Source organism: Pseudophryne corroboree, chromosome 2 (assembly GCF_028390025.1).
Source record: "Pseudophryne corroboree isolate aPseCor3 chromosome 2, aPseCor3.hap2, whole genome shotgun sequence".
In the NCBI taxonomy this organism is placed as follows: domain Eukaryota; kingdom Metazoa; phylum Chordata; class Amphibia; order Anura; family Myobatrachidae; genus Pseudophryne; species Pseudophryne corroboree.
In genome coordinates, this window is record NC_086445.1 from 62,833,077 (window position 1) to 62,856,232 (window position 23,156).

A 23,156-nucleotide genomic window follows, 5' to 3' on the forward strand; every position below is an offset into this window, starting at 1 on the left:
GAGGATTGCTCTGGCTCCTGACCTCTGATCCCCAAGTCCCCAGAACCTTCTGAAAGGTGGGACTCTCTAGTTTTTCATCCCATTCAAAGCTAAGAAATATATTTTCAGGAACTTGAGATATCTGCAGTCAAGTAAGCTGCCCTCCCACCAGAAAATGATGAATATTAAGCCCACTCCATTAGCCACCCCTCCCCAGCGTATTAAACACCCCCTACCACCCCGGAAGTCATGTACCAGAGCGCCGTAATTCAGCCCAGTGCCCCCTTCTACAGTTTAGTGTTCTCCCTCCCACCCCATCTGTGCAGTAAAGGAGCAATTAGCAGAAATTACTGCTCCAGGTCCTACATGCTGAGAGGAAGATAGAACACTCCCTACCGCCCGCGGGACATCAAAGCTGCCGCTGATAGCACACCCCACCCCTACCACTGGAGGATGGGTAGGGGGCCCAATGCATTGCTGTGCCCAGGGGCCTACACTGCCGTTAAGACGGCCCTGCATCCCGTCGCTGACCGTCGATACCCGTTGTTGCTGTCTGACGTGCGTGCGCATTGCGGTGCATGCACAGTTAGTACCTGATCGCCCGCTTTGCGATAACGCATAGCAGCGATCAGATCTGTGGCATGTGGCCACACACCCTCACACCATATGACCACGCCCATTTTTTGGCACTCAGTACCACTAAGAAAATATTTCTACTTGCACCACTGATCATAACGAACTTGTCCCAATCTCCTCATGTTTCAAGCTATGATTTTGTTATACAGTATCATTACTAACATACTCGGTGATTCATCGCGCCCTACGGGCGCTCTTCACACTGTCGTAAGTGGCTATGCCCCCTTGCACGTACAAAGGGCGTGCGATGGTTAAGGGGTCGTAGCCCCTTGTTATGGCCTGAACAGCGCACACTGGCCCTGACGAAGCACCTTGTAGGCATGGATGGGGGAGGGGGTCCGGAGGTGCCGCAAGTGGGGGAGGGGTGGTTGCACGGGTGCTGTGGGTGGGGGAGGGGCTTGTGCGGTGGTGTCGTGGGTGGGTGAGGGAGGGGTGGGTGCCGCGGGTGAGGTCCGGAGCCACCACGGGTGGGGGTGGGTGCGGCAGGTGGGGGAGGGGCTGGTGCTGCGGGTGGTGGGTCCGGAGCCACCGCAGGGGGTGGAGGGGGGGTGTGGAGGTGCTGCGGATGGGTCCCGGAGGTACTGCGAGTGGGGGAGGGGAGGGGCGGGTAATGATTCTCCTGCTTCTCCTGGAAGCAGCTAAGCTGCTGTCCTCCCTTTGGCAGTGGCTCTCCCGGAGACTTGCACAGCAGCCAAGCAGCCAGTCACTATTGTTAGCGCCGGTGTCCCAAAGCGCTGCATTACAGGGAAGAAGATGCACTTAGCGCCGGTATGCTTTGGCGCTAAGGGCTGCTGGGAGGTATAGTTTATTTAGTGCGTATACTTCCCTGTAATGCGGCGCGTTGGGACACCGGCGCTAACAATAGTGACTGGCTGGCAGAACTGACTGACTCGCTGAATCAATGAAAAAGGTTAGAGTGCTGTGCAGTGTCAGTGACGCTGCACACCCAATGCACTGTCACCTTTTACATTGATTCAGCGTCCAGACATTACCCTCCATGATATCACCAGCGGCGTAACTAGGGCCCCGCAGCCACTGTGATCGCTTGGAGGCGCAGGGCTGCGGGGGCGCCGCCGTTGCCACTGATTGTTCTTTTTGGGAAGGACACGGAGGGCACAGTGCACGCCTCTCCTGTGTGTCCCTCCTGGGTCTCCGGCGGCAGCGGCGTGTCTGTTAAATGAAGTGCCGGTTCATGAGCTCTGATTGGCACTTCATTTGACAGACACACCGCTGGAGACACAGGAGGGAACACAGGAGAAGCGCACTGTGCCCTCCGGCTCCTTCTGAAAATGCACAGCAGCGGGGGAGCCCGGGGAGGGGGGGTGTACCTGGCACTGTGGGGGCATATTTGCCACTGGGGGGTATATGTGTACCTGGCACTGGGGGGACATATTTGCCACTGGGGTGGGGCATTTTTGGCACTGGGGGGTATATCTGTACCTGGCACTGGGGGGGGGGCATGATTGGCACTGGGGTTATATGTGTACCTGGCACTGGGGGGGGGGGCATATTTGGCACTGGGTGGTATATCTGTACCTGGCACTGGGGGTGGGGGGGCATGTTTGGCACTGGGGGTATATGTGTACCTGGCACTGGGGGGGGGGCATATTTGGCACTGAGGGTATATATGTAGCTGGCACTGGGGGGGCATATTTGGCACTGGGGGTATATGTGTACCTGGCACTGGGGGTATATGTTTACCTGGCACTGGGGGTATGTGTGTAGCTGGCACTGGGGGGGGGGACATATGGCGCACTGGGGGCATATGTGTATCTGGCACTGTGGGGGACTATCTGGCATTAGGGGCATATGTGACACTGGGAGCACAGCCCTAGCAACAAGCATTACCCCCTGGTTACAAGCACAACACCCAGCTCATGAAATTCCTGGCAACAATCATTACCCCTAGCAATGAGCATGAAACCCCTGGCAATGAGCGTGACACCCTGAGCATGAAAACCCAACGAGCAGGTAATTTAAAAGTAATTAGAAGCCTCACTGTAGGACTTAATGTGTAATGGGCATTGCGGTGCGTGGCATAATGTATCACGGACATTGCGGTGTGTGTCATAATGTGTCACAGGCATTACGGTGTGTGGTATACTATATCACGGGCATTGTGGTATGTGGTATAATGTCTCAGGGGCATTGCAGTGTGGCATAGGGTATAACGGGCATTGCGGTATGTGTCACAGGCATTACGGTGTATGGTATACTATATCACGGCATTGTGGTATGTGGTATAATGTCTCAGGGTCATTGCAGTGTGTGGCATAATGTATCACGGGCATTACGGTGTGTGGTATACTATATCACGGGCATTGTGGTATAATGTCTCAGGGTCATTGCAGTGTGTAGCATAATGTATCACGGACATTGCAGTGTGTGTCATAATGTGTCACAGGCATTGTATGTGCTATAATGTATCAGGGGCATTGCAGTGTGTAACAATGTGTAACGGGCAGTGCGATGCGTGTCATAATGTGTCACAGGCATTACGGTGTGTGGCATACTATATCATGGGCATTGTGGTATGTGGTATAATGTCCCGGGGGCATTGCAGTGAGTGGCATAATGTATAACGTACCAGAGAATGTTTTGGCTCGGGGAAGAAAAATTTCTAGTTACGCCACTGGATATCACCCACTCTATCCGTTACATTAGCCATATCGGGGCTTCCAGGCCGGCAGGCCAGGTACTGTGTTGCAGAGTCAGGGCGTCTGGGGATCTGGGCGTGGCTGTGGCGGGGAGGCACTTCTGTGACATCACGCGCAGAGGAGGCTCCGGGGCTCAGGGATTATGCAGCGCAGGGAGGGCTATGAAAGCCTTCCGCTGCTCCGCTTTCATACACATTTATGCCGGTGGCCGCAGCAGCTTTTGTTCCACCTGCGCCGTGGCTAGGGAGTGGGGATTGTTGATGCCGGAGGGGCAGGCGGACTGGCAGCAGGACATAGGACGCTGCAGTAAACGGTAAAATAGTTTTCCCCCCCCGCCTATCTACAGCGCAGAGACTTGCTGCAGATGCAGTGGCATACCCTCCAGCTGCACCTTTTTGGCAGGTACAGTAGCTTTTGTTTATGGTCTGTACCGATTTTTTGGCTCTCCAAACTGCTATTGAAAGTATAGGAAAAGGGGAGGGACCATGCCACTTTACCCGTGACCACGCCCCCTTTTAAAGTTTGTAGCAATTTTTATGTGTAAATTGTTGGAGGGTATGTTGCTGCAGATGCAGTGGGCAACAATGGGGTGTGGAGCTGAAGCTGCAGCTCCATCAACCCTATTGTTAATTCTGCTCTGGGAACACACAGCTGCCAAAGGGCAGAGCCTCCCATTGGATGTAACCTGTGTGGGAGGGCGTTTTTCGCCCAATCAGCTGTGGACTGGGCAGAGCCGGCCCTAGCCAATTTGATGCCCTAGGCAAAATTTTGTCTGGTGCCCCCTAGCTCCGCCGCTAGTTCTGCATCTGTACCTGCAACGCTCAGGTAGTGGGGCCCACCGGGGGTTACCGGGGGGTTACCCTGTGGACCAGTTCAACTCTGCACAATGCCACACAGTAATGACCATAATACATATAATTCCACACAGTAAAGGAACCTTACACATATGCCCCACATTAGTAATGCCCATAATACACATAATGCCACACAGTAATGCACCTTACACATATGCCCCACATTAGTAATGCCCATAATACACATATACTGCCACAGATACTGCCACACTTGCTGGTTATACAAAAAGATCAGTATCAAACATGTAGAAACTGTCCATTCTCTTCACTATTCAGTGTGTTTGCTGGTGTCTGTTACTCCCGTTAACTGCATGCACTTTACTTAATACTGTGGGAGCTAAATGCTCTGCCCTCCAGTCTGATGTGTCCAAAAGTCACGCTGCACTGATGTTTCATATAGAAATAGCACAACGCAACTTACTGACCACGTTACAGTGCTAGATGGCAGGGGAATTTTACGGTATGGACTGACTAGGAAATAAAGTGTGGGGAGAACACTGCCCATGTTATGTCCCTGCAGACACCTGGGGTTTGCACAGGGATAAGGGACACACACAGGATGGCAGGGCCCCCCTCCCCCATGTGCATAAGCAGTATAGGTGATGTCAGGTTTCTGTGAAGCAGTTTTCCAAAATACACATGTGTTATCATAAGAAGCCATCCAGTAATAACCTTATATAGTCAGTAAAAATGTCACAGGTCCAGGAATTGCATTTACTGGGCTTCTGCTGTCTGTCTGAGGTCTCACAAGTCAGGGGCATTCAAGCATGTGAGAGGAAGTTTAAGGCACAGTGTGCATTTTTTTTGACAAATGTAAACAGCAGTGTATACAAGTACTGATTGAATACATTTGGAAAGTAACAGTTAGTTTGCGGACTGTCCCTCTCAGCATGAGATGCTGCAGGGACATGCTTGGATGCCCCTAGACATGCTTGAATGCCCTAGGCAAATGCCTAGCCTGCCTATAGCTAAGGCCGGCTCTGGGACTGGGTGTGATAGACCTGCTGCTAACCCAATGAGAGCTCCTAGCTACGCCCAGCGTTATACACAGAGTGACAGATCTGGGCTATTATATAGGAGATAATAAATCTTTACACAAATATAAGGTATAGGTGTATTCCTTAACCTAACCCTCCCCCATCCCGCAGCCTAACCCTAACCCTCCCCGGTGGCGCTTAAACCATACTTACCTACATTGTATTTCTCCTCTCCGGGAGAAGCCCGGAGAGGAGACGCTGCAGGTGTCTTCGGGGCGCGGGGGCGGACTGTGACATCACTAAGCCCTGCCCCCCGCATCGGGAAATGCCGCGATTCGCGGGTCCGCAGGAAGGGGGCGGGGCTAAAATGACGCAATTTGCGTCATTTTAACCCCTTCTCCACCCGACGGACCCACGAATGCGGGAGGTTATCTCTCCATCCTGCTCGCATCACTAGGGTGCGAGCAGGATGCGGGAGACCTGCCCACTCTTCCGAAGGTGCGGGGGGCTACCCCAAAAAACGTGAGCCTCCCGCAGCTTCCGGGAGAGTAGATAAGTATGGCTTAAACCTAACCCATCCTTTCTGTCGCCTAACCCTAACCTCCACCCCCGCAGCCTAACCCTCCCCCCGCAGCTTACCACTCTGGCGTGGCTGTGGCTGAGCATTCGGGACCCTATGGCATTCCGAAAAATCCCCAACTCTTTAATGCATTATAGCCCTGTACTTGTCCTATATTGTATTGAACTGTAAGTCACTGTCTTCATGTTTTGCTTATTTGTTTACTCTGTAATTGGGCGCTGAGGATCCCATGTGGCGCCATATAAATAAAGGATAATAATATTAGCAACATTACAGTGGCTTATGTAATTTCTCGCAACAATGTGCGCAAATGTGATACTTCCCAAAATTATTTTCCTTTCAACTTCTAAGTTGCTATAGGAAAATGACAAGCACAGTCGGCGGGATATAATGGCATCCAAGGATGCCAGACGAACACGGATATTGTTTTAAAGCAGCAGTCCTTTCCAAGCCATGGTTTTACCTTGTAAGTGATTGCCATTTTAAAAAAAGTCTGAGTTCGTCCGGCATTCCGCACCTCTGGCCAACCTGGATTTCACTACATCCCTCCTCGTGTGATTGATGGTTATAGCCTACAGCAGTGAATAGCTTTGCAGCATTACAGCAGTTTGGTGAAGGGTTCGATCCAAATATGTGCAGAGTTTGTATGTTCTGACTAGTTTGCGTGGGTTTCCTCTCAAAATCCAAAACATACCGGAAGGTTAACTGGCTTCTGACAAAAAAAGGACTCTAGTTTATATTTGTGTGTGTCCGCAGGGCCGGTTCTACACCTTGTGGCGCCCAGTATGACAGTTTCCACTGGCGCCCTTCCCCCCGGCGGCAAAACGTCAGGAGGCGCACGTCAAAAAATAGGGGCATGGCTTCATAGGGGAGGGGCGTGGCCACAGTTGTGCACCCAGTAGCTGTGCCCCCAGATTTGCCCCAAGTTGTTGTGCCCCCCAGTTGATTTGCCCCCTGTAGCTGTGCCCCCTGTAGCTATGCCCCCAGTAGATTTGCCCTAGTAGTTGTGCCCTCTATAGCTATACCCCCAGTAGATTTGCCCGAGTAGTTGTGCCCCATCGCTGTGCCCCCTGTTGCTTTGCCCCCAGTAGTTGTGCCCCCTGTCACTGTGCCCCCAGTAGTTGTGCCCCCTGTAGTTATGCCCCCAGTAGATTTGCCCCAGTAGTTGTGCCCCCTGTTACTTTGCCCCCAGTAGTTGTGCCCTCTGTTGCTGTGCCCCCTGTTGCTTTGCCCCCAGTAGTTGTGCCCCCTGTCGCTGTACCCCTTAGTAGCTGCTTACAAACACACACACATACACACAAAAAACAATACTTACCACTGCCCCGCTCCTGCTTCCCGACCGCTGCTGCTCTGTCTGGTCTCCCACGGCTCCTCTCTATGGGAGAGACGTCATGACGTCTCTCCCATAGCAGCGCCGCACAGACACTAGAGGTCAATAATGACCTCTAGTGTCTGTCACTGGAGCCAGCTGCAGCGGACGGCCACACAGCCCACGGCGTCTGCTGCAGCCGGGGAGCGGGGTGCGGGTAGGCGGCGGTGCCTGCGGGGTGATTGCGGCCGTGCCCCCGGGCCGCAGCGCCCCGGGTGCAGGCACTGCTTGCCCGCACCAAGAACCGCTCCTGTGTGTCCGTGCGATAGAGAATAATGGTGGAGATTCAATTGTAATGTGGGTGAACAAATGTAATGGGCTTACACCGGAGCTATTCAAATGTGTCCCCCGCACCCCAGTTGGCACGCATGCTCCCTGTGCATGCCCATTTAGCACTTTGCATATGGCTAAACCCACCTATAGTCCAGGTTAGGGCGCTCAAACCACAGTGTTTATGAATATTTCAGCTCAGACCTCAGGAGGCTGCGAGCTGAAACGTGTCCCCCCTACTGCGTGCGGGCCAGATTGGAGCAACAATTGAATTGCTCCACTGGGCACCATCTAGTGGCAGCCGGGGCAAAGAACTATTCCATAGACTGTAAGCTCCACAGGGGCAGGAACCGATGAGAATAAAATAGTGTCTGTACAGGAAGAGTTGCTGAATATGCATGAGCTAGATAAAAGAAAGTGTTAATAAGTAAATAATATTGTATAGCGTTATTAAAGAAACCCTTTGGGTGTTGACTGTTATAAAGTGCAGAATCCTATAACCACTCGGCAACTAACTTTAAATAGTTTTGGCCACGATTGAAATGAAAAGCAAAGGTCGGAATAGAAGCTCAGTGGATAATTCTTCACGTGTCTTTATGTGAAATGTTTATGTTGTTAGCTTTATGATAGTCATCAAACGGCCCTGACCCTGAGCTCCCTGTTACCGCATTCTTATATGACTGCGTGTGTGTGACATAAAAAAATCTATCAGCATTCTAGAAATTAGCAGGATTCTGGTGACTGCAGGAGACCCCCAAGCAGGAATACAGTATAGTGGCGTCATGCAATTTAAAAGTCAGCTCTGTTTTCCAGCATATCCTAGTGTCATAAGTCATACTGATTGATAATTGTTTAATATTATAATATTACACCATGGGATAATAGGGGTCATTCTGACCCGTTCGCTCGCTGCTTTTTGTCGCAGCTGAGTGAACGGGTCTCTACTGTGCATGCGGCGGCGCCGTAGTGCGCCGGCGCATGCCAGACGGCCTAAGGCCGTAGCAGGGCTGCGATCGCCTCTGCCTGATTGACAGGCAGAGGCGGTCGCTGGGCGGGAGGGGGCGGAATGGCAGCGTTTGCCCACCAATTCGTGGGAGCGGTCCGGCCAGCGCAGGCGTGGCCGGACCAAACGGGGGACGGGCCGCAGCGGCTGTGTGACATCACACGCAGCTGCTGCGGGCCGGGGAGCGATGAGTAGCTCCCGGCCAGCACGCTAAAGCTGCGCTGGCCGGGAGCTACTCTTGAAGTGCAAAGGCATCGCCGCTGTGCGATGCCTTTGCACTGCTGCGGGGGGGGGGGGGGGCACTGACATGCGGGGGGGCTGACTAGCCCTGTGCTGGGCGTCCCCCCGCATGTCAGTGTGAATGATCGTAGCTGTGCTTAATTTAGCACAGCTACGATCAACTAGGAATGACCCCCTATGCCCTCTGCTGGCTCACTTTATGACTGCAGTCTTTATAAAGAAGAATTCCGATTTGAGACAGTGGGGTATATTTACAAAGCGTTGGTTTCGGATCAGATTTCTCGTTGGAATTGCATCCTCCAAACCATCGGAAGACTGCTGTAGTGCCAGACTTTCAAAAACAAATGCATTTAGGATCTTTTTACCACTAGGAACCCTTTATTTACTAAGTGGCGGCAGAAAAACCGCCAACAAACCTGTCCAAATAAAAGAGCTATGAGATTGCTCGAAATAGATGCTGTTGTCGCCATCTGGCCAATCCGGAGGGGAGGAATCACAGTACCCTAATAACGAAGGCAATTGTTATGGTTTGGATAATAAGACACATACTTTCACATTGATCATCCTCTTATGGGGGAATTACTCTTTTATTAATATATTAATGTAAAAATTATTGTTTTAATTTTATTAAGAGAGCAATATTATTTATTAATTATATTAAAGGGACAGTATGAATTAATTTGGGTTTAAAAATGTTCATAAATGACAAATCATGCATTATTTATGGCTGTGTAAATGATACCTGCAGTCTAAAATAATAAATGCTTCACCGTCATTAAAATGTTTTTAAACACCAATTAACAGTTAATTAATATTGAACATAATTAATAAATAATATTACATAAAATAATAGAGACCCTTCACGCGTTTACATTAACATGAGGTTACGTAAAGGAATGCACGGTTAGCACTCTATGATGAAACTGTGGGTATGTTCTTCACAGATCCCCGAGGGGATATTCATGTCAGTAACCATTTACTCTCTTAATTTGGCTGACGGAAAGTACAGGTATTTCCCTGGAAGACCCAGAAAATACATAGGTGTATTGCCATACAAATCCTTGACCTTCTTTCAACCCACCTGAACTCTTCACTTTCTGCCCTTTAATAAATGAAGCAAAGCGGTTTTGGGACATAGTTGACTATTTCATGATATCTTGACTTTATCTTACTTGCTTAAACTTGTTCCTACTAATTAACCTCTCTCTCTATCTGCAGATGCAATAACAATGGCAGAAAAAGTGTCAACAGTTTGTGCCCTCCTGTTTCTGGTATCATGTGTGGAGCCTCGTGGATATAATTCCAAGCCAACGTGGCCCACCTATAAGGTTCCGGTCATTCTTCCCCAGTATACGACTGGTTTGGACAAAGCCCATTTTGATGCTGCTACAAGGCTGGATGTGCCAAGTTCCTGTGGGCCAGAATGCCACAAGCATCACCCAATGCCTACCTATGAGGATCTAAAGGACAACATGGCTTATGAAACTTTGTATTCCAACGGAAGCCGCACCTTGACCGAAGTCGGGATTTATGTGTTTGCCAACAAGGCGGGTTCTGAAAACAGTGGCGGCAAGTCCCGTCATAAAAGGCAGATCTACGGATTTGACAATCGGTTTAGTATACACGGAAAGAACTTCTTAAACAATTATCCTTTTTCAACATCTGTCAAATTATCCACGGGCTGCACAGGCACGTTGGTTGCAGAGAAACATGTCCTCACTGCGGCCCACTGCATCCATGATGGTAAGAGCTACGTGAAAGGAGCTCAGAAGCTGAGAGTGGGGTTCTTAAAATCCAAGATCAAAGATGGAGGTAAAAGTCTCAACCAAACACATTCCGGAAACAAAGATAAAATGAAATTTCAGTGGATCCGGGTGAAAAGAACACACGTGCCAAAAGGTTGGATAAAAGGCAACGCCAATGACATTGGGATGGATTACGACTATGCTTTGTTAGAACTCAAAAAAACCCACAAAAGAAAATTCATGATGATTGGCGTAAGCCCCACTGGCCACCAGCTGCCCGGTGGAAAAATTCATTTCTCTGGCTTTGACAACGATAGACCTGGTGACCTAGTATACCGGTTCTGTGATGTCAAGGACGAAACATATGACCTTCTGTACCAGCAGTGCGATGCCCAGCCTGGCGCCAGTGGCTCCGGGGTTTACATCAGGATGTGGAGGAGGGATAAACAGAAATGGGAGCGGAAGATTATTGGGATATTTTCAGGTCACCAGTGGGTGGACAAAAATGGCGACAAGCAGGATTTTAATGTAGCAGTGCGCATAACGCCCCTTAAATATGCACAGATCTGCTTCTGGATAAAAGGAAACTATATCGACTGCCGGGATGGATAATATCGCCCTACTGACCAACAGAAAAGAAAATAAACAATAAAAAAAACACTTGACAGTCTTATCGCTTCATTACTAAGCCAAAAAGTGTGGATGATAACTGCGAAACCAATGCACCAATGTGTTCCAAATGCCGTTATCACGAGAGAGGAGAATCAGTTGACATTGAACTATAATGAGACCCTCCACTATTCTTTACTTCTCAACACTGATTTGTCAATCGATTATACAGGACGACTGTTGATGGAAAGCGTTAATATATTTTGCCGTTATTTTTGATATTTGGGTTGTCCTCTTCCCAATGGATTATAAGTATAATTGCTGCACACTTGTCACACAAAGTCAGATATTGATTTGTGTCTCTTAGAGAATCGGGCCGTGCGCAAGTGAAAAGTGGGTTGACCGCTCCTGACTGCTACGTAATATATATTCAGCACTTTCCTGCTCGGTAATGGGACTGTAAATGTGTCTCTCTTTGAAATGACTGATTTTTATTTTTATTACTGCTGTAAAATTCTTTTTATTATTCATTTTCTTCTGAGGTGTCAAAGTAGCGTTTAATCTCAGGATGTACAGAATCTGAAGCTTAAGTTCTTGCATGCAGTGTTAGATATCTCTTTGATGAATTAATTTAGTGGAGTATTTTTTTTCCCACCCATTCTTCCGTCTCTGTTCAGGATCGTGAAGGGATGAAGTTATGTTTGTGACTTGATGGCGCCTTGAAAAGTAGTTTTCAGGCCATCCCATTCCTCAGGCCATCAGATTGAGAGATTTTTTATTAAGAAACCACTTTACTAAATCTCAGGTTCAAACAACAGGGGTCTTACCTTGGAATCCACACCACTCACTATTCTAGCATGCAGCAAGGTCTCTGGGCTCACAAATAGCCAGGACCCCCATCAAAAACATCCCTTAGACTCTGTTAAACTGTCACTACAGCAAGAGTGATCCACACATTAGCCCAGGGGGTGTTGTATCAAACTTTGTAAACGGGTCAGATCTACCCTGTTATAGAGGTACCCGACCAGGCAGATTTCCAGCTATGGACTGTATTCAGTTCAAGTCGGAAGTTCCGACAGGGTGTAAAGCCGGCACTTTCCGCCGATGATCGGAACTTTCCGACACTTCAAAATTCAATTGAAGTACTGGTTTTCCGCCCTGTCAGAAATTCCGACAAGTCGAAAAACACACGGATGAGCGGAATCTCTGCTCATCCATGTGTTTTCAACACCGGCGCTGTCGAAAACAGGCCATTTTTGCCCATAAGAGAGGGCAGAAATGAATTGTGGAAAGAGCGGGGGAAACGGGCGGAATCGGACCACTAATTGGGCCTACAGGTGTGAACCCTAAGAAAGTTATTTTATTAGGAAAAGAGAAGACCTATTGGTCTATTTACAAAGCCTTGGATTGAGATAATGTGGACGGACATAAAGTACCAGCCAACCAGCTCCTAACTGTAATTTTTCAAGCCTTGGATGGAGATAATGTGGACAAAGATGAAGTACCAGCCAACCAGCTCCTAACTGTCATTTTTCAAACCCAGCCTCTGACATGAGCTGATTGTCTGGCACTTTATTTCCATCCAAGGCTTAGTAAATAGACCCTTTAGTACAGGGGATATATAATACGGGAACCTCTTTAATTCTCCTGCTGCAGCATTTCAGTGCTTTGTCTCCTGTTGCATTGAACGTTCCGGCTGGATGACGGTCTGCCCATTCACTCCTCTATATAAGCACGAGAAAACACTGAGAATCTGAATGCATTTCAAACTTTCCTTCCCTCTCCCGGTAGGAGAAGTGACTGATGATCAGGTGCTGGTTGGTGAATAGTTAATAAACGTCAGTCGCTTCGGAACACTCTAGTTTCCTAGTTGAGGGCAGGGTGATATTGTGAGAATGTTTAATTACTGTGTGCTCTTTATAGAGTATCAGGGTATATCACAGTCGGCAATGAACAGAGTATATGCACCAAAGGTTTTTTACCAAACAAGTGAGACACCTGCGGGTATATTTACTAAAAGTCGATTTTAATCAATGTTAGATCGATTTTAATTGATGTTGGGCTTCCAAGATTAAAACACACATTTACTAACATTTAAGAATTAATAGAAAAAAACCATCTGCTAGTAAATGTGTGTTTTAACCCTGGAAGACCAACATCGATTAAAATGTATTTAAAAATCGATCTAACATCGAACTACAGTAAAGCAAACAAAATCGACCTTTAGTAAATATACCCCCAGATTACTTGTAAAGTATATGATACATAAGATGAAGGTAAAAAACCTTAGCGCTTACTCTTGAGGGATATTGATTCCAGATTACTGGAACTGATGTATCTCCCTTAATAAGCCACACTCAAATTTTTTGGTATGAATAAAAAGGGGAAGGTATAATTTTATTGAACATACAGATAATAAGCATAAATTGTGGCACAGTACACAGCTTAGTCCATAGGATATAAATACATTATTTAAAAAGTTTTAAAAGTGCAAAAAGTGACATATGGTAGGTTACTCCTGGCTCATACTGTTTGTGGCTGGTGGTGTGTGCTTAAGATAGATAGAATCCATGTGTAGGCAAGTTCAGCCACACACCACTTGGCTTTGTCCAAGGTAGATGCTAGAACCAAATGGGCTAAAAGACATCTGACATCAGTGGGAGGAGCCACATCACCAGGGGGAGGAGCTAGGCCGGCGGGATAGTTCTTTCACTATCCACACCACCAACTACTCCCTTTAGTAACCCGGTGGTGAGCGGAGTCACACCGTCAGTAACCCGCTGAGAAAACCGTCACTACGTAGCTTGGCTAGCTTGCTTCTGTTTATTAAGTTAAAAGGGGAGTATACATCGCCCACAGCTACAAATCAGATTGTAGCCATCATTTATCTAATACATTACATAAAATGGCAGCTAGAATCTGATTGGATGCTGTGGACAACTTCCCCCACATTTCCCTCCTGTGCATTCACAGGAGGGAAATGTTACCAGTGGAGTACCCCAGGGATCTGTACTTGGACCAGTGCTTTTTCATATCTTTATTGGTGACCTTGCAAATGGCATTAAAGGGAAAGTATGCCTTTTTGCAGATGACACAAAGGTATGCAACAGGGTAGACACACCAGGAGGGGTAAAACAAATGATTGATCAATGGTAGACACGAGGAATGGTCAAGAGTGTGGCAATTACAGTTTAATGCCCAAAAATGCAAAATCATGCACTTGGGTCTCAAAAATCCAAAGGCTTAATATAGTATTAATGGCACTATACTGGAAACTGCTGAGGAGGAAAGGGATCTAGGAGTCACTATTTCAGGTGATGTAAAGGCAGGTAAGCATGCCTCCCAACATGACCCTCTCCAGGAGGGACAAAATGCTCTACTTCTGGAATTTCCTCTTAATTTATGATTGCTGGCCCCTTAGTTGAACAGATTAATAGAGAAGAAAGGTGTTTCACCACAGGTGATGGCATTCATACATTAACAGGGAAGTCCAAGAACAGAGCATTCTGTCCCTCATGGAGAGGGCCGTGTTGGGAGGTATGGATAAGCAACGTAACAAAGCAATGAGGAAGGCTAGTCAGATGCTTGGTTGCGTAAGGAGAGGAATCAGCAGCAGAAAGAAAGAAGTAATAATGCCACTGTATAGGTCAGAGGTTCCCAAACGCGAGAAAGGCACCCCAACAGTCCAGGATTTAGGTATATCCATGGCTTAGCACAGATGGTTAAATCAAATTGACTGAGCTGCTAATTAAGTCACCTGTGGCCAAGCATGGATATATTTAAAACCTGGACCGTTGGGGTGCCTTGAGGACCGCGTTTGGGAACCTCTGGTATAGGTCATTGGTGCGGCCTCATCTAGAATACTGTGTTCAGTTCTGGAGGCCATATCTTCAAAAGGATATAAATACATTAGAGATTGTACAAAGGAGGGCAACTAAAATGGTGTATGGCCTACATCACAAAACATACCCAGAAAGACTAAGAAATCTCACTATGTATAGTTTGGAGCAGAGAAGGGAAAGGGGGGACATGATAGAAACTTTCAAATATATCAAGGGTTTTAAGAAAGTCCAGGAGGGAAACATTCTCCAAATGAAGAGAAGCAATAGGACACGAGGACATGCACTGAGACTGGAGGGGGGGAGGTTCAGGGGAAATTTGGGGAAAAATGACTACACAGAAAGGGTGGTGGACAAGTGGAATAGTCTCCCATCAGAGGTGGTAGAGGCTAAGACAGTAGAGCAATTTAAACATGCATGGGATAGACATAAGGAGATCCTTACAAAGAAATAAGGATCAAATAAGGTTTGAGATAAAAAAAAATATGGTAAAAGAGAATGGCAGACTAGATGGGTCAAGCGGTTCTTGTCTGTCGTCACATTCTATGTTTCTATGTCCTCTCTCAAAGGTTTAGTATATCTCACCCTAACTTCCCTAACATACATGCATACATAAATACATACATACACACTTATTAATTGTAGGAAGCCAATTAACATACCAATGTGTATTTGGAGTGTGGGAGGTAACTCACGGGAAGGACATACAAACTCCACACATACAAACCATGACTGGCACTTGAACCTCAATGACCTCAATGCCTTTGAGGCAGTAATGCTAACCACTACACCACCGGGAATTCTTTAGTTGTAGTCCCGGTCAAGTTTTGGGGTAAAATTGGTATGCCAGTAGGAATTTATGTATTCATCGAACTACTCACTAGTACACTGCTCCTTGGCCCTTGCATTTGGCTATCAGGGTGCCTGGTATGTCACCCTACAGCCAACTTCGCTGTTCAGAGCTACCCAGTCCCTCATTTGGTTGCTCAGAGGACACATCCCTCAGCTTTTCCAGCCACCCAGAGCGTCCCAATACACTAGATTTCAGGGGGAAATTTCAAATGAAAAATATAAAGTACAATGGTAACATAATGGCTAACACAGACTTTTCATTGGTGCTAATCCACTTTCTTTCATAGGGGGAGGATGGGAATTCAATTACCGGCGAAGAGTGAAAATTGCTGTTACTGCGGTGTGTTAATGCCGACAATGGCAGCCCTTCTCGTACCCTTTGCCTGGCCGATTCGCATCTCGATTTGAATAGGATGGCTCGCTACCCTATGGGGTGGCAAACACTTTTGTGCAAGTTCCTGCTGTGTAAAGTGCGGCAGCTGCTCATATTCAGACGGGCAAAGGCATTCGCCGCTAAATTGAATCCCCCCTTAATCTCAAATACTATATAAATGTTTGGTACAGTACAGTATATGCTTTATACACATAATGATTGTACAATCAAATATCTTACATACATGATTCCTTCCTTAGTATAAACTACAAACTAGATTGTACAATAAATAATATGGTTTGATTACATATTCTGCAACAACACCTGGTGGTCATAAGTGGTACTACAGCTTTATTTTTTTCATTGTGTAAAAATTATCTGGCTTTTCTTGTTGTAAACCAGGGGTGGGCAATCTGTGGCACTCTATCTGCTGTGGAACTACACATCCCAGCATGCTCTGCTGCAGTTTTGCTATTAGGGCATGCCAAAACTGTGTCAGGACATGCTGCGATGTGTAGTTCCACAATAGCTGGAGTGCCAGAGGTTGTCTACCCCTGTTGTAAACTATCCGCAGTGCTAATAAACAATTTTCTGTAAGTTACACTAAGGAATGCAGGTGACTAATTGGATGATACAAGATACATCACTGTTTTGTTATTTACATCATGTTAAGAAACGACTTCAATTTACAGCAAATGCAATTAAAAGTGTTGCCTTCAGGATCAGGAATTTTTTTATTTCGATTTGCAATTTTCAGTCTTTAACAATTTATTAAAAGATTGGTTCTTTTTACTAAATAAGCTTTATGTATTTTCCTCCGCTGTCGAAACATCCTCATATTTATTTTAAAGTTTGAGCATGACCTCAAAAATGTTGATTTCCCTCATGATGACTAAAATGTGTGTATGTAAATATCACAAACATCAATGTAGCCTAATTGCAGGAATTTGGATACTACACTTTGTTCTTGTAGCTCTAATAACAAGTCTAAATAAACATTGGATAATTGGCATTGTCCCATTAGAATTCCACACATATTTCCGTGAAGGTGGGTAAGGGGATAGTGGACAGTGCTTCTGGTCTGAACTTGTAGGATATATGTGGCGATGTAAAGAAGACAAGCCCTGAGGCCTGGACCTGACCCTCTGATCCGATCTACAAAGTAATGTTATTACATTGGGATGGTGATTTTTTGGCTGATCAATTAATCACTTATAGGCCCCACACACTGGTCGATCTGACTGCAAGATATGAACGATCTCATTCATTACTGAACGAGATAACGTTCATATCGTGCAGTGTGGAGGCAACAGCGATGAACGATGTGCGGCCCCGCACTCGTTCATCGCTGGTGCCCCGTCGGCTGTGCATGCAGGCCAATATGTACGATCTCGTCCATATTTGCCTGCACTTGTATGGAGCTGTATGATGGGGGGAGTGAAGAAACTTCACTCCCCCCCGTCACTGCCCCCCTGCCGCCGGGTCGCCCGTCGGCCGTATCCGTTGTCGGGAGCTCGTGGCGGATCGTCAAATGTGTAGGGCCCTTTAGGTCCTAGATTGGTAGAATAACCCAGCATTTTTGATGCTCTTTTTATTGAAAACTAGTGCAGGCGTAGTGGTGCAGAAAAAGTTCTATAACCTTCACCAGTGGCGCCGAAGCTCTCCTACTAACACAATGCAAGTTATCCGGAGCTGTAAACCTTGCTCATGTGTGCCGATGTAGTGGTGCAAAGTAAATAGTCTAAGCAAGGTTTCCTCCCGTAATGCATTTTAATGGACTAATATAATATATATCTTTGGTAAAATATTGGCATTTATTTTTGGCAAAACTGAGGTCAATTGTGAAGTTTGCGCCATTTCAGAGAGAGAAGTAAGTATTTTAGGTCACTGTATGTGATAAAAAATAGTGCATTTTGGCATTTGGCTGTGAAAGGTATTTGTTTATGCCTCTTGTAATGGGCACATTTACTAATTTTTCTTGTTGGAACTGATACATAATAAAAATGACACGCTTTACTAGGTCCCAGTGACATTACTGAGGCATGAGGCGCAAAGCTTTAGAGTAAAGTGCCTCATTTCTAACTGCTTTCACAAGTTCCTAGTAAACTGATAAGCAGCAGCCTCATAAGTTCTGACTGAGACCAACAAAATGGCTGACTAGAAAGATCTCTGCCTTTACTGTATGTAAGTGGAATACCGTGTCTGGTTGATAGATCTACAGTAAAAGGTAGACAGTCAATAGGTCGACCCCAAATGGTCGACAGGGTAAAAAGTTTGACAGGATCAGTAGGTCGACAGGTAAAAGGTAGATGGTGCTGAAGGTCGACAAGTTCTAAAGGTCAGTATGACAACTTCAACTTTTTCATTATTTACCATCCATGTGGAATACCATTGGGAATAGTAACTAGTGCCGAATTAGTGAAACATACAAAATTACACAAAAAAACTTATGTTAACCATTTTTGTATTGACCTATTGACCCTGTCAAGTGTCAACCTTTACTACTGTCTACCTTTTCCATGTTAACCTTTTGACCCTGTCTACCTTTAGTATGTCGGTTATATGGGGTAAACATTTTGACTGTCTGATTACTGTAGAATGTATTACACACCACACCCGTGGAATACAGTCACAATTTTAGATTTTACCTCAGAATCTATATAGTCCGTTCGATTATGACATTATTGCATTACTGTGGTACAGGGTACACTTACATTTAAGGGGGAGATTTATCAAATCTTGTAGACTGAGGGATAAAGTGAAGAAGTTGCCTATACTGTACCAGCCAATCGGCTTCTAGCTGTCATTTCACAGGCTGTGCTAGAAATATGAAAGTTAGAAGGTGGTTGGTTGCTACAGGCTGCTTCTCCACTTTGTCTCTCCAAGATTTAATAAATCTACCGCTACATTTTTAAAGACCACATCCTAAGTTGTTACCTTCATTCATACACATATCTTGTGCATTTTACAATTTGGAGCCATTCAATTCTATGTGATATTGGGGGGATGTCTGTGATGTGCCATGGTGTGTCAACACCGATAATGGCAGCGCTATATTGCTCCATAGGGGTGCGCAAGAATAAAAGTGACGTTGTGCTACTGTAAGCGCCGGTAACATGCACAACGCAAATTATTACTAACATGAAACCTGAATCTTCCAAATATCACAGGGATATGGTACCCAGGAGCCCTTATAATACCTTGGCAGCTCCCGAATGGAGGATTATTTTGCCACTGATGGAAGAAAAATTCAGTGCTTGTCATGTCTCTGAGAACTGATTGATCCAAATGGAAGCGTTATTATCATTGCACCACTGTTGTCTTAATACTTTGGAATACTTTGAAATGTCCAAAATTGAAATAGTCAGGTATGAACCAGACAGCACGGATGGTGTAATGGTTAGCATTACTGCCTCACAGTACTGAGGTCATGGGTTTGATTCCCATCATGGCCCTAACTGTGTGGAGTTTGTATATTCTCCCCGTGCTTGAGTGGGTTTCCTCCGGGTACTCTGTTTTCTCCCACAAACCAAAAATATAATGGTAGGTTAATCATACTTGCTTACCCTCCTGGAATGGCCGGGTGGCTCCTGTAAATCAGGTGGTGCTCCCAGCTCCCCCCGGAAAGGTAGGCAAGCATCTGCCGCCAGCCTCCCACGCACCCTCGCGACCGCCCACAAAAGAGCACAAGTGGGCGGTCCGAGGGGTACCCGATGATTCGCGCTGAATCGAGTCATCGTAGCCCCGCTCCTGTTTTACAATGCTTGTTTTCTCAGCACCGTATAGAGGGGCCAGAGCCACAATGATGCAATTGTGCCACCACACCCCCGTGGAAGGGACCGCAAAGTATGTAAGTATGAGGTTAATTGGCTCTCTACCAAAATGAACTCTTGTGTGTAAGTGTGTTTGTACATGTGTTTAGGCCAAGTTGTTTTTATCTACCGTCAAATTTTGTTTCTATGAGGGGTAAAAGGAAAATAAAACATTATTCAGTTTTAAACTGAAATTTTCCAATTTAAAAAAATAAATAAACTATGACTTAAGTTCTAACTCCCCTCCTACATCTTTAGGACAGAGCTTTGATTGTATTGGATATAGATAAATAACTGCGGCTACTGTCATTTAAGATGCTGTGACATTACTCGTCCACCCTTGTATGTAGGCCAAGTTGTCAGTAACTCTCTGTTTGCTGAAGTACAGTAGAGTACACCCGCCTTTCAACATGGCAAATTGCGGCAGAGGAGTTAAAGAGGGCGAGGGGGACATATAGTATTTAATGTTGTTAATTGCTCAATAGAATAAAAATAAAATATATGAATGAACATCTCTTGTAATATCAACAAGAATGTGATATGGCTTAGCTACTAATATTGTTGTTTGAGTTTACAACCTGTCCTCTAGTGTTTTTGTCATATAACAGTTTTTTTTCAGCCTTTTTGGTTTCCAGTAACTTTTTTAATTTTTTTTAATTTTTATATTCTGCAGCAAGGGGCATAACTCTTTGTTGTGGTATTTACCGGGTATATGTGTTACATACAAGCATAGTACCTGTGTTTTACTCTTGTGCATTGATCTCTTATGTGTTTGTTATCGTGGTCCTTGGAGAAACCGTTCTCGGATATCTGTACATTGGGGGTAATTCAGACCAGATTGCTGCTGTGCGTTTTCGTGCAGCGGGCGATCAGGCACAAACTGCACATGCGCATGCACCGCAATGCGCAGGCGTGCTGCACGGGTACAAAGAGGATCGCCGCTCAGCGATGGGTTTGTGCGATGCATCCGTTGGCATGGGCGATCGCAAGGAGATTGACAGGAAGAAGGCGTTTGTGGGTGTCAACTGACCGTTTTCAGGGAGTGTGTGGAAAAACGCAGGCGTGTCCATGCATTAGCAGGGAAGGTTCCTGACGTCAATTCCGGTCCCGGACAGGATGATGTGATCGCAGCGGCTGAGTAAGTTCTGGGCTGCGCAGAGACTGCACAAGATCTGTTTGTACAGCTCTGCTACACATGCGATCGCACACTTGCACAGCTAAAATACACTCCCCCTGTAGGCGGAGACTATCTGATCGCAGCAGTGCAAAAATCACCTGCTAGCGATCAGGTCTGAATTAGGCCCATTGACAAATATTTTTGTATGTAAATAAGTGTAATCCTCCCGCTGCGGACGGCTTTGGCACTGTGTAATGCTTGCTATAAAATATTTGCCCAGTTCTTCTGAATGTACATGACAGAAGAAAAAATGTTACGAAATGAAACAAATCCGTTTCTGGATGTGTGCGACTCTTTATTTCATAACAATCTGTGCTTAACAAGGCAAAAATACACAGAGCTTCTCACCTACCTATTACTGCGTCAAGTCCAGAGATTCTGAGCCTGACTCTAAGTGGACGTACTGTAAGTGGAAATGCGGTCGGAACTCGCAGATATCTGCATCCTGTGCGTGCGCCAAGGAAAGCAATCAGCGCATGAGAATTTGCCGGATCAGCACATGGACAGAGGGGGTCATTCCCAGTTGATCGCTCGCTAGCAGTTTTTAGCAGCCGTGCAAACGCTATGCCGCCGCTCACTGGTGAGTGTATTTTAGCTTACCAGAAGTGGGAACGCATGTGCAGACGAGCACTGCAAAAATAGTTTGTGCAGTTTCAGAGTAGCTTTGAACCTACTCAGCGCTTGCGATCACTTCAGCCTATTCGTGTCCGGATTTGACGTCATACACCCACCCAGCGAACGCCCAGCCATGCCTGCATTTTTTCAGACATGCCTACGTTTTTGCAAACACTCCCTGAAAACGGTCAGTTGACACCCAGAAACGCCCCCTTCCTGTCAATCTTCTTGCGGCCGCCAGTGCGATGAAAAACTTCACTAGAACCGGAGCACAACCAAAAAGGGCTTTGTACCCGTACGTCGCGTGTGCGCATTGCGAGGCATACGCATGCGCATAAATGGCGTTTTTTCACCTGATTGCTGCGCTGCGAAAAACGGCAGCGAGCGATCAACTGGGAATGACCCCCAGAGTCACAAGCTACCTCTCTGACAACTCCATCCTCGATCCACTACAATCTGGTTTTCACCCACTCCACTCCACTGAGACTGCCCTGGTGACAGTCACCAATGGCCTGCTTTTGGCCAAATCTAGGGGCCACTTCTCTCTGCTCATTCTTCTGGACCTCTCTGCTGCATTTGAAACCGTGGATCATCCTCTCCTCCTCCGCACACTCCAAAACATTGGCCTCTCTAGCACTGTCCTTGACTGGTTTTCCTCTTACCTCACCAACCGCTCCATCTCTGTGTCTGCCTCTGGCACCACCTTCCTGTTGGTGTCCCTCAGGGTTCTGTCCTAGGCCCCTTTCTGTTCTCCCTGTACACTTCTTTCCTGGGTGCGCTCATTAACTCCTTTGGCCTTCAATAAATTCTCTCCCCGCTCCATTAGCCTCTCCCCGACCTTGCAAAGCTTCAAATGGGCACTAAAACTCCACCTATTCATCAAAGCGTACCCTCCCGATGCATAACCTAGTCCTGAGGCTGCTCCTCCATCCCCCTGCCTCATGCCTTAAACATCTCGGCTTTGCTTACATACTGCCATCAGGCTACCTCCCGCTTGCTTGCAGCTCATATCATCTGTCTGTCGCCCCTTCCCACTAGATTGTTAGCTCTTCAGAGCAGGGCCCTCTTTCTTCTTGTTGTCAAAGCCCTCTTCTCGACACATTTCACTCACAGCTCTCTCCTACTCAGCGACCATCTTTACCCGCTTTTTCTCCTGCTGGTCAAGGCTCCTCTCCATCTATGGCCGCCAGCCCCAAGTAGTACGGTGATTACTCCCTCGTTACTTACATCCTAGCTGTATTATGTTTTGAGAATTGTGGTGCTCTTTGTTACCTGTACTCTATTTTTATTTACTGTAATACTAAGTTTTGTCTCCCTGTACTGTCCTTTGTACGGCGCTGCAAAACACTTGTGGCACCTTACAAATAAAATGTAATAATAATAATATGGCGTATGGACTGAATCGTCCATTCACAGAGCCCATGAGCGTTTTTCGGGTGGTGACCATGCAAATGCACATAAGTTTTCCAGAGGGTTATTCTTCAGGTTTGTGCATCATTTCTTTCTTTCTTTTTAAATTGCCCCCACCCAGAGGCGTCACCGGAGCACGCTCTGTATTATCACCCCGCC

The 23,156-nt window shown here is 46.5% G+C and overlaps 1 protein-coding gene across 4 annotated transcripts in view; it reads left to right on the top strand.

The window, feature by feature from the left end:
* Positions 1-16,783, top strand: part of PRSS23 (serine protease 23) — a 75,193-nt gene extending 58,410 nt beyond the window's left edge. For all 4 annotated transcript variants that reach the window (XM_063951376.1, XM_063951379.1, XM_063951378.1 and 1 more), the window contains exon 2: positions 9,784-16,783. In XM_063951376.1, coding sequence (XP_063807446.1) covers positions 9,795-10,922 — 1,128 coding nt within the window. In that variant the 5' untranslated portion in view covers positions 9,784-9,794 and the 3' untranslated portion in view covers positions 10,923-16,783. The remainder of the gene's footprint in view (positions 1-9,783) is intronic.
* The last annotated feature ends 6,373 nt before the right edge of the window (positions 16,784-23,156 follow it).